Source organism: Thermobia domestica, chromosome 6 (assembly GCF_964235325.1).
Source record: "Thermobia domestica chromosome 6, izTheDome1.hap1.1, whole genome shotgun sequence".
Classification (NCBI taxonomy): Eukaryota; Metazoa; Arthropoda; class Insecta; order Zygentoma; family Lepismatidae; genus Thermobia; species Thermobia domestica.
Genome location: NC_137459.1, coordinates 58,368,233 through 58,382,979, shown reverse-complemented (window position 1 = coordinate 58,382,979; position 14,747 = coordinate 58,368,233). Strand labels below are relative to the sequence as shown.

The window sequence follows — 14,747 nt, the reverse complement described above, 5'->3', positions numbered from 1 at the left end:
AAAATTGTAGAAAACTAAATATCGTGAGCGTTATCTAATACTTAGTTTACCTTCGGATTATAGACATTTTCTATTCTCTTTGTAGTATTTCGCAATTTATTCAGCACAGCTTTAGACTGTATTATCTTAAGAGAAACGACGTATTGTATTAATATAACCGTCCTTGGGAGAAATATATCTGACAAAGCTATTGTACTGGTTTCATGAATTCGAGATTGTATATCCTCAATACATAAGAATGTTACGTTTAGAAACTGTACTAGAGTAAATGCAAAATTTAAAGGAATGTACACTAATGTTAGGGGCACGGTGGCTCAGTGGTAGAGCGCTTACCTCTGGTGCGTGGGGTCCCTGATTAGATCCCTGGTCAATTAAGTTTGTGGTGGACAACATCGTGTCAGTGGGTTTTCTCGAGGGACTCCCACATTCTTATTCCAGCAAGTTTTCCATCATCATACACTTGCTGTAAGTCATATGTCTCCCTTAGCCTATAGGGCATAATCGTGGGACGTTAAACTGGGAGATTTCATTTTATAATAATACTACTAAGTGCTTGTTATCCAATTGCTTTCTAGCTCTAGCTTTCTACATTGCTAAGTTTACACCTCTCGAAGGCGGGACTTGGAAGCACGCTGTGAGTTCTTTTAAATCGCCCCGTTCAAGCCTATTGCATAGGTCAGTAATTGGCTGTTGTACATATGTGCGTAATTTTATATTTTTTGCAGGTACAGTCCGCAGCAAACAACCTGCAACATGAGCATGTAAGTTTATTGTGAAACGACAGTCTTTTGCTCCAAAATAAGTCTTCAGGGGAGGACGTCGAGGTTTCTCCTGGCGTGATTCGTGCTACTTAAACGTTATCTTGATTCCCTACGCTGTTAAGCTTAGTTTCACAATAAACTTACATGCTCATGTTGCAGGTTTTTTTTTTGCTGCGGACTGTACAGTAGACTTTAATTTTCAATGTCATATTGAAATAAGGTTTAACCCCCCCCCCCCCCAAAGAAAAATGGAAGTGCCTTTGGGATAAAAATAACTGGAAAAGATCCGTACTACGTCCTTGATATTTTTTTGTAAACTAAATATGTAATGAGAATTTTTAATTTACTCTGCATATAACATGCAAAAATTATATTTTAATGAAGTAATAAAAGATGTCATTTTGATATTCTAAAAATATGTAGGTAGTACACTGAAGGCGTTTTCGTCGCTGATTGAAAGCGTTTATAAATGAAATATTTACAAACTACGTAAAGCTATAACATTCCTCCCTTTTCTGTATCCGTCTTTGGGCAAACAGCAAGCAAGGAGAACAAAAGTTGTCGATTTGAAATTTCACAATCATAAATCCACTCATTTGTCTTTATATCCATATTGTTATTTCCTTTTCAAAACAATAAAAAATTGTTCTCCATATACTCAGCTTGAAATGTGTTTGCTACATGTTCATTTCTATCTTCTGTGACAGGAAGGGAATGCTTACTTTTTTGATTCTCTGTGGCAAGTTTCATTGCTTTTAATTGGCACACACCCCATGTTTCGTTTCAGTCGCTAAGTTTAGGGCTGAATTATCTCGCAGGTTCGAAAAAAGAAAGGATAATAAGGCATCTGATGACCATTTACAGCCCAGGGATTCAATCTAGTGTTTTCTGCGTCCTCTAATACGTGGATATACTGGTAAAATCCTAACCAGAAACTCACTATTAGTAATAAACACACTTTCGGTTGGTCTGTAACATTCAAAATAATGTAAACGTGAATTTTGTTCGTAAACACTGTAACATTTAAGACATTGAGAAGACCTAGATACCATGAAACAAAAAGTAACAGTGTGAGTCAAGACAAAAATTACCATTGTTAAATTTAAACTGTATAAACGTAGATACCAGTCTTTTCTTCTTCCCTCTTTGTGTTATTAAGTGATAGTGAGTAGTACGCGAGGCAGTATAGTACGAATTCATGTGTGCAATACGCCAGATGTTGGTGATAAAAAATGGGAAAGCTCTTCGACCCTGAAATAAGGCAAATTGTGTATGTACACTTAGGTGTAGCAAGTGTAGCGAAGACTACCGGTACGTTACGTGTATCGAGAGAAGTGTCCAATTTGGTGATGATATACAGAACTCATGGCAAAACATCGCCAGGGAAGAGGAATAGTGAGTAAAAACCAAGCTTAAGTGAGAGGGATCACCAAACATTGAAGAGGATTATTGCAACGAATCTTAGAGTTAATGCAGCCCAACTTATATCAAAACTCAATCAGCACCTCAAACGATGTCTTTCTACAATCGTAGTCTGACGAGAGCTATATAAGTTCAACATCTCCGGTCAGGTTACGATTTTGAAACCTCTGATCACCGCCCCCAACGTGGTATCGTGAAAAAGATGTAGCAGAGAACATGAAACATGGATCGCTTATGATTAGAAGGGAGTAATACGGTCCGATGAGTGGTGTACGCAGACGTTCGTGAAGAGCAGCTCAAACCTTCCAAGTTCATATAATTTCAGGTGTTTGTATAGTTATCTTAATATGATAAATATTTATTTTTCATAATAATTTGCTGAAGTGTAGGAGGTAAACTCCCGTAACCTTCCTTTGTGTACGTCACTGGGTCCGATGAATCACATTTCTCGTAGTTTCCAACAATAGTTAAGGTGTATGTCCATTCGCCAAATACTCGAAAAAAAGTAGGAATACAATATCCCGGTACCCCTACTAGCTATTGATTTTAGAAAGGCGTACGACTCGGTTAGGAGAGAAACATTATACAACGTTCTTACAGAACTTGGAATACCGAGAAAGCTAATTAGATTAATTAAGATATGTTTAAATGAATCCTTAAGTAAAGTCCGGGTAGGAAAATTTTTGTCCACGAGCTTTCACATCAAAAATGGCCTGAAACAAGGAGATGCGTTGTCATCGTTATTATTTAACTTTGTGCTGGAATACGCTATAAGGAAAATCAAAGATAGCAAACAGGACCTAGAGTTGAACGGTATTCACCAGGTTATGGCATATGCTGATGATGTAAATTTAATAGGGGATGATAGGAGAACAATAGAAAGAAATGCAAAGATCTTATTAAACGCTTGCAGGGACATGGGTTTAGAAGTAAATGCAGAGAAAACTAAATACATGGAAGTGCGTCGGGACCGTAATACGGCAAATTATGGATGCGTTAAAATATTAAATAATACTTTTGATATAGTGGATACTTTCCAATATTTAGGATCGATATTAACAGACGAAAATTAAACTCACGAAGAAATTAAATGTCGACTAAAAGCAGGGAATTCGTGTTACTATTCGGTTCAAAATCTCTTGTTGTCGCGAATTCTGTCGAGGAATTTGAAGCTTAAAATATATAAAACGAAAATCATGCCTTTTGTTCTGTATGGTTGCGAAACATGGTCGTTTACTCTGAGGGAAGAACATAGACTGAAAGTATTTGAGAACAAGATCCTGAGACGAATATTCGGACCCAAGAGGAACGGGAATGGGGAATGGTGGAAACTTCATAAGGAAGAACTACATAATTTATACGGTTTACCCAACATTGTTTGGGTCGTCAAGTCTAGGAGGCTTAGGTGGGCGGGTCATGTAGCTAGAATGGAAGAAAGTAGAAACGTTTTCAAAGTCTTGACTGGAAGACCAATCGGAAAACGATCATTAGGAAGACCTAGGCGCAGATTGGAGGACAATATTAAGATGGATCTCGCAGAGATAGGAATACAAAGTAGAAACTGGATCCAATCGGCTAAGGATAGAAGTCAGTGGAGAGCTTTTGTGAACGCGGCATTGAACCTCCGGGTTTCATAGGCTATAGTTTTTTTAGGCAAGGTGTATGTGCAGTGGATGCCTAGAAAGTCGTATTCTCTGGATTGCCTACTTTCTACCGTTAAACATGGCGACTGGTCTGTGCTAGTGTTAGCAGCAATTTAATGGTATTCTGTTGGTCTATTATCTGTAAAGGACGAATTGCTGGCAATTATTATATGGACAGTTTAGATGACCAGATGCATTCTATAGGGCAGAAATTGTTCCCTACCAACGGGACAGTCTTCCAAGATAATTGTGCCAATACATACAGAGAGACATGTTAAGGCGTGGACTGAGGAATACCAGGATGAACTTCAACAGCTGCTAGGGCCCGCTAAGTATTGTGACTAGAACATTATAAAACATTTATAGCCGGTTTAAAGCAGAGACTCCGGCACAAATATTCTGCTCCAAATGATTCATGAGTTAATACTACTCAATTCAGAGACTTAAACAAGCTGCACTAGAGGCTAATGATATTCCATTGTCGTATTAATAAGAAGTTTTATTTTGTTAAGAATGTGTTCATTATTTGATTACTATATATTTGTTTGCAAACAAATGTGGAAGGTATTCAGTAGGTGGGTCACAATTCCGAAAGAGTTAACAGGTTTCGTAAAAATATTACTAATCTCCAGTTGATATTATGAAGAATTCACTTTCCGTTAGTCTTAAATATAAAATGAGCCACCATATACAGTGAGAAACTTAATAAGATGACAGCTGTGATCAGCGATAACTATGACTAGAGAACTTTCAGAAAAGAAAGTGGGAGAAAGATGACCGGCATTGAAGGCAACCATCCTCAAAACAGAGAAGCACCCATTCATTACAGGTAAAGAATCAATGCGACATTTTTTCACTCTTCCGAAAAGAACAAGCAATGGCTTTTATTCCGTGTTCCTCAGTATAAATCACACTGAAACAGATAGAATAGAGCTTTCTCGAGGTTATATGGTTAGCGCACTAGTTTTCGGCGCGAGAGACCACGATTAATCTAGCAGTGGGAGCTCATGTGGTTCAGATCCCACGTTAAGCTGTAGGTCCACGTCTCATACGTATAGCCTTGGTGTGGAAAGGAACCTTAAGCTTCAATCAAACCAACCAATCATAAAGAAAGTAACTTTCTCTCTTGCCTTTTTCTCTATGTTTGAGTGCCAATTGCCAGCGAGGCAAATTGACATCTTACGTTCGTAGAAACAACAGCGAATGGACGAATACTAGGTCAAGAACAGATACAACACAGAGTGCTCTTCTTTGCTGTGTTGACTGTATTGTCAATTCTCTTAGTATGGGCATTAAGCTGGAAAACGTATCTCAGCGGCATTGGAATATTAAAATAAAGTATTATACTGTATAATTTTCTTAATTTCCTGGTAGTCAATTGTACTGTAGGACATCCACGCTACAGTGGTAACCACTAGTGTATTGAGATGAATTTTAGCTTGTTTGAGACATTTTTTAAGAACAGCCTTTTATAAACTTTAAAAGTATCCAATAGCTAGTTCTTACAAGCACGAGGCCTTAGATACAACTTTTCTACAAGGTTTCTCATTTCTAGGTAAGTAAGAAGATGGTACCGTCGGTATATGCACCTATTAGTTCAATAGAGATATCTGAATTAAGAATGGTAGTTGATGTTCAAAAATATATGAAGGTAGAATAACAGGAAAAATATGTCCGCTCCCTAGATCAGCGGGAATAGGAATCCCGATCCCCCACTTGTTGAGCAGTTGCCCTACCATCTGAGCTACCAGCGGCTAGAACAGTTCTTTTGACTGGTGATGCTTCATTTCTCAAACTATTACTGATCAGCCATACTCTATCAATTTGTAGGAGTAATCCAGTTTGCAGATATTCCAATTGGGAAATACTTGGCAGATTGGGTTTCTTTCAAAAAATTGCCAGCAGTTGAGAAGGACCAAAACTTAGGAAATCTGGTCGTGTAGTCGGTAGCTTAATGGTAGGGTATCTCGTGTAAGCGGAAGATTAAGATTTGTCCCCGTTCAATCCAGCAGACAGATTTCTGTGGTATTCTGTTGATCTATGCATACTAATACAATGTTTGTCCAAATAGTATTCGACCTTAGAATAATAAAAAGTCAGCTGGCGTGTTTTTTGTTAATCATCTTCGAAGTAGACTTTGCAGCTTCCATACACCGAATCCAATGATACATTCATTGCTGGAAACAGGTCTGGCACGTTTCGTTTGGAATTTCTGTCAGCTAAGCCGCCGCGTTACATATGACCTAGTGTCTAAACGGGTACGTTTGACTTCTCTTTTGGTTTTCGAGAAAAGACAGAATGGCATGGAGCACATCGGGAAAGTAGGAAGCCTGGCGAAAGACAAAAGTTTTGATCCTTGTCACGAAGTCCTGGATCAGTTGCGCAGAATGAACTGGCGCATCTGCCAATTATTGTAATGCATACGGATCCGCTCTTTCGACAAACTGCATGTTCACGACGGACAGCATCAACATAGTAATTCCTCGTATTCTTGTCCTTCTGGTATACTTTCCGTTTGGCTTAAGTATAACTACTCAGAATAGTAAATTACTATTGGCAACACTGCTAGACTGCGCAGCTGACCATCTCTCCCCTCCCTTTCTTGCCCAGCATACGAACTATGCAAAAGTTTCGAATGCAAACAAAAGGCCAAGAAAAAAATTTTTTAAAGACACAAGTAGGTTTTTTAATACTTTTTTTTACGCAAGTTTAAAGACATTTTGCGCCTGACAACATTACATAAAGTGCTACTCAAAATAACACATGCTACTTGTTTTAGAAAACATATTTGTAAGAAAACTGCTATAAACACCTTTTTCTTTTCTGTTAGGGATATATATATATATATAATTGAATTTATTAGGTAATGATCCAGTCTTGCGTATCAGTGGGTATTTTACCTGAAAAATTTTACACATCCAGAATGTCAGTGACCAAGATTCGTAACGAAATCGAAATCGACACGAAAATGCTTTCGTTTGTGGAAATTTGGAGCCCATGCTTCATGTGCGAATGCTGCTTGATTCGACTCCCTGTGAAGAGGTCATTAGTAAGTTCGTTGATCTGAAGTTTAGGATCCTTTTTGAGCATCCAATTCATAAGACCATCATCCTGTACTTCATTTACCAATAATGATAAAGAGATTCCCTTAGATTAAAGCCCCAAATTATGGTCTACAACAAACCACTTTTAGCTGAGTGATGTGTGATGAGCACATTCACCCTCCAAGGCGACTTTACTGGATTTCTAGGCCAACCAAATTGTATTTAGTTGAGTTTTGTGTGGTCCCCACATTGACCCAAACGCGATTGTTACTGAGTTCCTAGGCCCACCAGAATGGTTTTAACTGAGTGATATATGATCAGCAGATTGACCCCAATGAAGCTGTTACTAGATTTCTGAGCCTTCCAGACTGAGGGTCCGCGGTAGCTCAGTAGTCGAGTGTTCATCTCGTGCATGGGGTCCCTGGTTCGATTCCAGCTCGCGCCAAGTGGACTTTGTGGTGGACAAACACCATGTGCGTGGGTTTTATCGGGGTGCTCCCGTTTTCTTCCACTTTATTCATTCCACCATTTCTTTCATTTCCCATCATACCGTTTCCTTTAGCCTAGCCGGCATAAGCATGCGACAAAAAACTCAAAGATTTCCTTCCAGACTGCTTTCAGTTGACTGTGGAATCAACATATCGACCCCAATGCAATTGTTACTGGTGTTTGTAGGCCTACCAGACGGTTTTTAGGTGAGTGATGCATGGTTAGCACATGGCCCTGAACGTGATTGTTACTGGGGTTTCTAGGTATAACAGACGGCTTTTGAATTATATATGGTCACCACATCGACACCCAACACGGTTGTTACTGGATTTCTACGCCTACGAAAGCGGTTTTAGTTAAGTGATGTGAGATCAGAATACTGATCACAATGCATTTGTTACTGGGCTTTCTAGGCCTGTCAGATTACTTTAATTTGATTGATGTGTGGTCAGCACATAGATTCTAACTCAAATATAAATGGGTTTCTAGTTCTGTCACATGGCCTTGGAAATTAGAGCCCATTTTACATTATCACCGCCTGCTCACTGCACATTGACGTGCTATTTACTCTTCCTTACGTTGTATGGGCTTTGCCCTAATATACTAACACCAACAGCCCAGACTTCTGACGTGTTTTCAACCTTAGAGGTTTCAATTATATATGTTACTTGGCCGGTGATCGAACCATAGATAAGCGCTCCATCATTGAGCCGCTGTACTCCCTCACAAGACAGAAAGAGAGGATCTATCAATATAACTTAATGTTCTAAATTTATGTTCCAATTGAATGATAACTTTATTACAATTATCCGTAGCGAGCGCACATAGATGATTGCCTACGCATGAGATCGTAATACTTCTCTGTTTACAGTGTAGACGTTGCGTTTGTATTTTGTTTTTGCTGTTTCTCCCTTGCTACCACGAAATGTGTGTTATGCACAGAGTAATATTTCCAATTAAGTTGTAAGTTTAAAAACTTTCAGCCATCAGATTCCTAGAACATTTCAGTGACTATAGGAGACATAGATACATTTCATAGACTATATGAGACATAAATTTATAGTTTGTAGTGAGATCCGAACATGACCTGTTGCCTTAGTTCAAGATGAGTCTTCCACTTCCAAAGCGAGAACTGTAGTCATTTATTACGACCGAGGAATATCGACTCTCTGGCAAATGCAGTGGAAGCTGCTAAGGATCGATTTTCTCTCTATGTATGTTTTCTCGTTGACGTAGTGAAAAGGAAATAAATGACATTCCGGTTGATAACCTAATGGTCAATAGCCTAACTTTGGTTGATTCACTGTCATATTTAGTTTAAGAACTTCACTCTTCCTTTGAAATTCATATTGCAGTTGACGATTCAACCATTCTGCTATTTCTCTGAGGAAAAAAAAAAAAAAAGAATCTATGAAACTATTGAAATACAAATAGTACTAGCACTGAGGAAAAAAAACATCCAAAAAGAAGACGAAAGTGTTTATGGGTTGGACGAGAAATGCCAGGCCAAACAACATCATTAAACGAAGGATTGGAATTCAGAGATATATACCTTGTTATATCAGCAGAGAATATTCTTAGAGAAACTTCAGTTGATAGATGCTTCAGAACATAATGGAAATGTTTTCTTAGTTGCGGTCTTCGCTTATGTTGGCTTAGAACCTTTTCATATGATATAAACCTAGATTGTAGAGAAATCTACTCACTTCAATTCATTTATTCTCAATTCAGCTATGGTATTCTTTGGCCAACTACAAATCCATTATAAACAGAAATTCTTGGAAGGTTTCCAACGAGAAAAGAATCACATTAATAATTTATAAACAATTTTATTCTAAAATAGTACGACAATTAAAATACATATAATCTCGACAGATATAATAATAGTGTTAAATATCGATTTTTTATATATATATACCAATGACCATATAAATACATGCACAAAGTCAATTTTCAGTCTGAACTGTTTACCAAATAGATCACAGGTGTAAGTCGTATAAAGGGATAAACTTCCAACAGCTGGAAAATAATCATGAATAAATATAAAACTAGTTAATTCGTATAACTGATCTTAATTAGGTAACAGAAAGAAAACTGACAACCACCGGTGCTGATGTAAACTTTGAGTCTCCAGTGTTCACCCCACCCCCCACCCCCGTTAAATAAACCACCACAGCGGTATCACGAGACGAATCTTGGTGCGAAATGCACAAGGTGACCGCGGGGAAAAGATGGGCAACTCTTTTCTCTTTAGTAACTCGAGGAGCTGTTTTATATATATAAACACTCACTGTTTTAGCGCTGCCGTCTAGGTTAGAGTTAAATCGGAAAAAAGCATAAGGTCCTATCCGGTTTGCCATAAACACCAGTCTGTGTCACGTGATCAGATCAAAAGTCAAGTTGCGTGCTAAATCGAGTCTGGAGATTCCAAATCCAGATGTGTACTATTTGAAGCATGCAATCTCCGCATAATTCTAAGATGATGCATATACGTTATCATTATTATTGATTTTACTCAAACACCTTGAACTTTGACAATGTTCTACCCATATATACCTTACGTGCTATACATTGTTTTAAAGCTCTTCATTATTTCTTTGGATAATCTTTCAACTAGCCATCTCCTTATTATAGTTTTTTGAGATATGTGAACGACTTCATCATTTTTTTTTTTTATTTTTTTTTCATTGATTTTCCATTGACTTTACTGTTCATGTTTCGTGATTATTTTTTTACTATGCTCCATCCATTTTAGGACAATTTCTTTATTGAATGTAGAATTTACAGTCTGTTCTATATTTAAGCTGATTTTCAACTATCTCCCTCTTTAGGTTTTTGAGATAAGTGGACAAATTATTTGTTTTTCCACTGATTTTACATTGACATTAATGTTCCGTGCTTTTTTTTTAAACTATGTTCCATTCATTTTAGGATAATTTGCTTTTCGAATATAGAATCTACATAATCTCTTCTACATTTAAGCTGAATTTCAGCCATCTCTCTCAAAGTCTGTTCAGATCATTAACCGTACAAGCCCTTTGATTCAATGCGGAAAAGATTTAAAAGAGTACTTTAAGTCATAGAAATTAATTAAAATTTCGATGTCAGAGGAAATTTTTCTCCTCTACATATAAACTTGCAAGAGGGAAGTCCTGCAATTTTACATGCATAAACTTAAGATCCAAAATTCTTTGATTTTACATACCTAAAACTGCAATAAGATTATTTGATGTATTTAATTAAAGCATATTGCCATACACGTATATATATATATATAACAACATATTACACGTAGAATGGACAAAATTACACACATATATGATAGACTGGCTTCTGTTATGTAATAAAAGTATCTGAATTTGAAAATTCCAGTAACTTACGCATTTTGTTACGTGTCATTCGAAGTATTCATTTCTCCTTTTTCTTCTTTTTTCAAAGTAACTGGGAAGCAAAGACAATATTTGGAGAATATAGCAGCCTAAAGCATAGGAATAACTATGAAATAATGTGGCAAGGGCTTTTTATTTTTAGCCTACGAAATATATGATAGCTTTTTAACGTGATAACATCATCGTGACTGAAAGTAAATCCGGAACACTTGCTACTCGAGCTCAGTTCTTGATGTTCTACAAGTTGTCATTTTGCCTCTATATTTTGCAGTTCTTTTGCGAAAAGGAATTGGCGCGACTTTGAAGGACTGAGAGACAGAATCACTTACTAACAAAGTTTTGTGATGGAGAACACAACGTTCAAGAACGTACTCCCTTAGGTTCCTAATAAATCTGACCTAAGCCGATTCCTATATGACAATAGTGTGTAGCACCGGTGATGTGTCTGAGCAAATAAATCAAATAATATAAACATCTGTAACTTAAACAACATCTATAATACTGATCGAGGCTAATCTGATGCCTACGAACTCACACTTTCCATCACTGCTGTTACATGTTATATAAGAGCCAAAAGATCAGGAGTAAGACAAGTTCTCAATACATAGTGATTATAAGCGCACGCGCCTGCTGTCCTGACCCCTAAATTTATGCAATGTGTGTGTTTGACTAGTTACTTTTACATTCGCAGCTGTGCCTGTAGAAAACTAAATCTAGTATATATATATATATGTACACTATACATAAATAAATTCAGCTGGGGAAAGTAACAATATACATATATATAGTACAATCAAATAGTTTACCTAGAAATAATCCCCTTTTCTATAGTATAAAGTACTATCAAATACAGAATAATTATGAGGTAGTTTGAGGAGAGAGCACGCGCGTGATTGGACCATGCTCTTAAAGATTCCTGAATAAGCTGACTGTCTGTCTTCAAAGGATTCTGAGGTAAGTTGTAGATAGAACTGCAAGGAAACAAAATGGTATTGTTACTCATTACTACACTTAATAATGTCCAACGCATTTACATTGTTCTTTTTGTTTTGTGAACAACTTTTTAAATATGTAACACACTAAAAAAAAGGATCTGGAAACACACTCGAGTCCTTCCGTGTCAAGTAATTCAATGACCTCATCCTCTTAATATCTTTAAAATTTTGCCCATTAAAATTTGGACATAATGTTTTCAAAAGCATACAATACTTCAAACTCTTTCAGTCGCTGCAAGTCATGAACTATAAGAGCAAGACAAATAAACTTAAGAAAATGTAACATTTTTAATGAACTTTCTGCCGACATGTAAGAATTTATATTTAATATCTCGATTATTAAAAATTCAAATTTTATATCTCAAAAAGAATAATTTTTAAAACATTTTCAATAATTTCATGCATTCTTCTAATGTTCAATTTTTTAAAGATTTAATTTAGGATCATATTTTTTTCACGTTTAGAAACGTATTTTTCATTTCCTAGCCATAAAGATTTTAAGATTTGTAAAAAGCTGAGATAAGCAGATATTTATGTAACAATCAACAAAAACAATAGAAAAGGAAGTGGATGTACCCACGGCTTCTATTTAGTTACCATCCCGATATTAACCTAACAGAATAAGGCAAACTCATGAGAAAAAAAAAACTTAGGATGGCTTATCTCTAGGTTTGAACCCGTAACCTTCCAATACAAAACAAAAGTACTATTTACTGTATTTATTTATGTTTAAGTTCATCCCAACTGGGACCTTGTCCTTTCCATTGTCTCTTAATTCATCCTATTCTATAGTTATGGAATCGAAATCAACAGGGACACAAACACAGAAAGTTTGAGAACAGTTAAAAATATCAATACTCGTCAGTTGGACTCGAACTCACTATGGGTTGCACCGTGTGATCCGAAGCCGAACGCCCGATAATATGCTCCACTATTGGCTATCTACCAACGTAATATGCAGCATTGTATGGCATATTAGAGTAGCGTTCAAAAAATAATGGGACTAGCTGAATCACACGAACCACAGTAATCACTGAAAATTAATTACATTAGAATCCATCCAAGCATTCTCCTTACATTAGAACGCATTTATCACATCTGCTCATTTACTTTGGGATACTCGGTGGCACCAGTCTTTTGAATGCATGTTGAGAATACTCATTACAGACTTATTTTAAGATTCCTATCGGAACGAAATACGCGTCCGTGAAGCTGTCTTCTCACCTCAGGAAACAGACAAAAGTCGCATGGAGCAAGATCTGGTAAGGAGAGTGTGTTGGTCATAATCTCAACCCCAGTTCGTCGATAGCAGTAGCTTGGGTTACATCAGTACGGTAGTCCGAATTGCTGTAATCTACCTGCTATCTGCATGTTAAGTCCACATTGCAGCAATATTTCTTCCTAATTGATCTTTTAGGACTTAATATGTACTACTGTTTCTCGGTTACATCCTTCTGCAGTGGACAACGTAATCGCACAAAATGGCTTGCTTATTGATCTTCCCCGCACTTTTTAAATATTTGGTTTCGGACTGTCATGTTTCCACTACACACTTTGTTGGTTGACTTCTGGATCGAAACCATGAAACTGGCTGTTACTACAGGTAAGAAGTCACAAAACTGGTACACCATTTCCACTCAGACACATCTGAACTCAGAGTTTTATCCAGATATGTTAAAAGAGGAAACTTCCCACACAAATATCTAAAATTTCCCCAAAATATTTGAAGATTTGAGAGATGAATATGATCTTCTCTAGAGCTTCAGATTCCTCCCGAAATCAAGAAGACTGAATGAAGCACCTGATTGTACTTATCATCACTTAGCGGATACAGTATCCACTTTGCTGTCATTTTCCTGAACTCTAAAATATTTTATTTATTTTTTTACAGTGTCATTAATAGACCCCACAAAATGGTGCGTTATATATGCGATTTCCTGAGTGGTGATTCTGCCTTTCTGAGCGAGACGTTGCATGTTAATCTCGGTTGAGGCCGTAGATGAAAGTCCAGTTCGTGGTGCATCTACCACTTTGTCTGTACCTCACAACCTAGGCATACAACTACTCATCGGTTCTATTTTCTACCCTCCTACTTCTATATTTGACACTGACCGCTTCGTTCCAATCATCATGCCTTTTGCCTTTCTAACATTTTATTGATTTTCTTTTCAGGTTTCGCAACAAAGCGTCATATCATCTGCGAAGCGTGTATATGCAATCCTTCTACCTCCTACCGAAATGCCGTTTTCATTATCTAAGCTCTTTTTCACTCTCTCTTCTAGATAGATATCAAATAATGTAACCGAGAGACAGCATTCTCGTCAAACTTCCCTTCCAATTACATTCTCCTTTGTCATTTCCTCCCCTATTCTAACACCTATTTATTGGTTCATATGTAAGTTTCTTATGAATCTTCGATCTTTCCATTCCAACCCAATGTTCTTTATAATTCCTAAGAACAATGAACTCTCTATCTCTTATATTCTATAAGTTTATTGCTCATTCAGTTACCAGCAAATAATAGTGTAGTAGTTAATACGAATAAATGCAATACTAATAAAAATGTCATGTAGCCTTAATTAGATTCAAAACATATCAATTTTCTTACCTCGTTGGATTCAATCGGACCCACAAATCATTGAACTTTCTTTGGCTCTGCGAGGGAGTAAAGTGATAGCGCGAAGATTGATGTTGTTCCATTAGTAAACGTGGTGATGGAACATCCTCCAACTGGTTAGACGGAGTGAAATCTTGAAGTAAGCTGAATTTGGGTACTGTTGCTCGATTCTTGTGTTTTCTACGGAACCTGTACGAGAAATATAGATATATATTAGATACACATTTCACAATTTTGCTTAGCTACAGTACCCATATTTCATGTTTTACAACTGTTTGACAGGGAGAAAAAAATACTTTTAAAAAATGCATTATTTTAATGTATTTGATTTATAGCTAATCAGTATTCAGATGCATCACTCATGATACACGTTACTACGAAATTAAG

General features: G+C 36.9%; 1 protein-coding gene across 2 annotated transcripts in view; it reads right to left on the bottom strand.

Annotated features, from left to right (window-relative positions):
* Positions 1–9,172: 9,172 nt before the first annotated feature.
* Positions 9,173–14,747, bottom strand: part of LOC145688023 (metalloprotease TIKI2-like) — an 89,728-nt gene continuing 84,153 nt past the window's right edge. For both annotated transcript variants that reach the window (XM_081761696.1, XM_081761695.1), the window contains exons 7-8: positions 14,352–14,549; positions 9,173–11,719 (exon numbers count right to left, since the gene is read on the bottom strand). In XM_081761696.1, the coding sequence (XP_081617822.1) occupies positions 11,551–11,719; positions 14,352–14,549 (367 nt within the window). In that variant the 3' untranslated portion in view covers positions 9,173–11,550. The remainder of the gene's footprint in view (positions 11,720–14,351; positions 14,550–14,747) is intronic.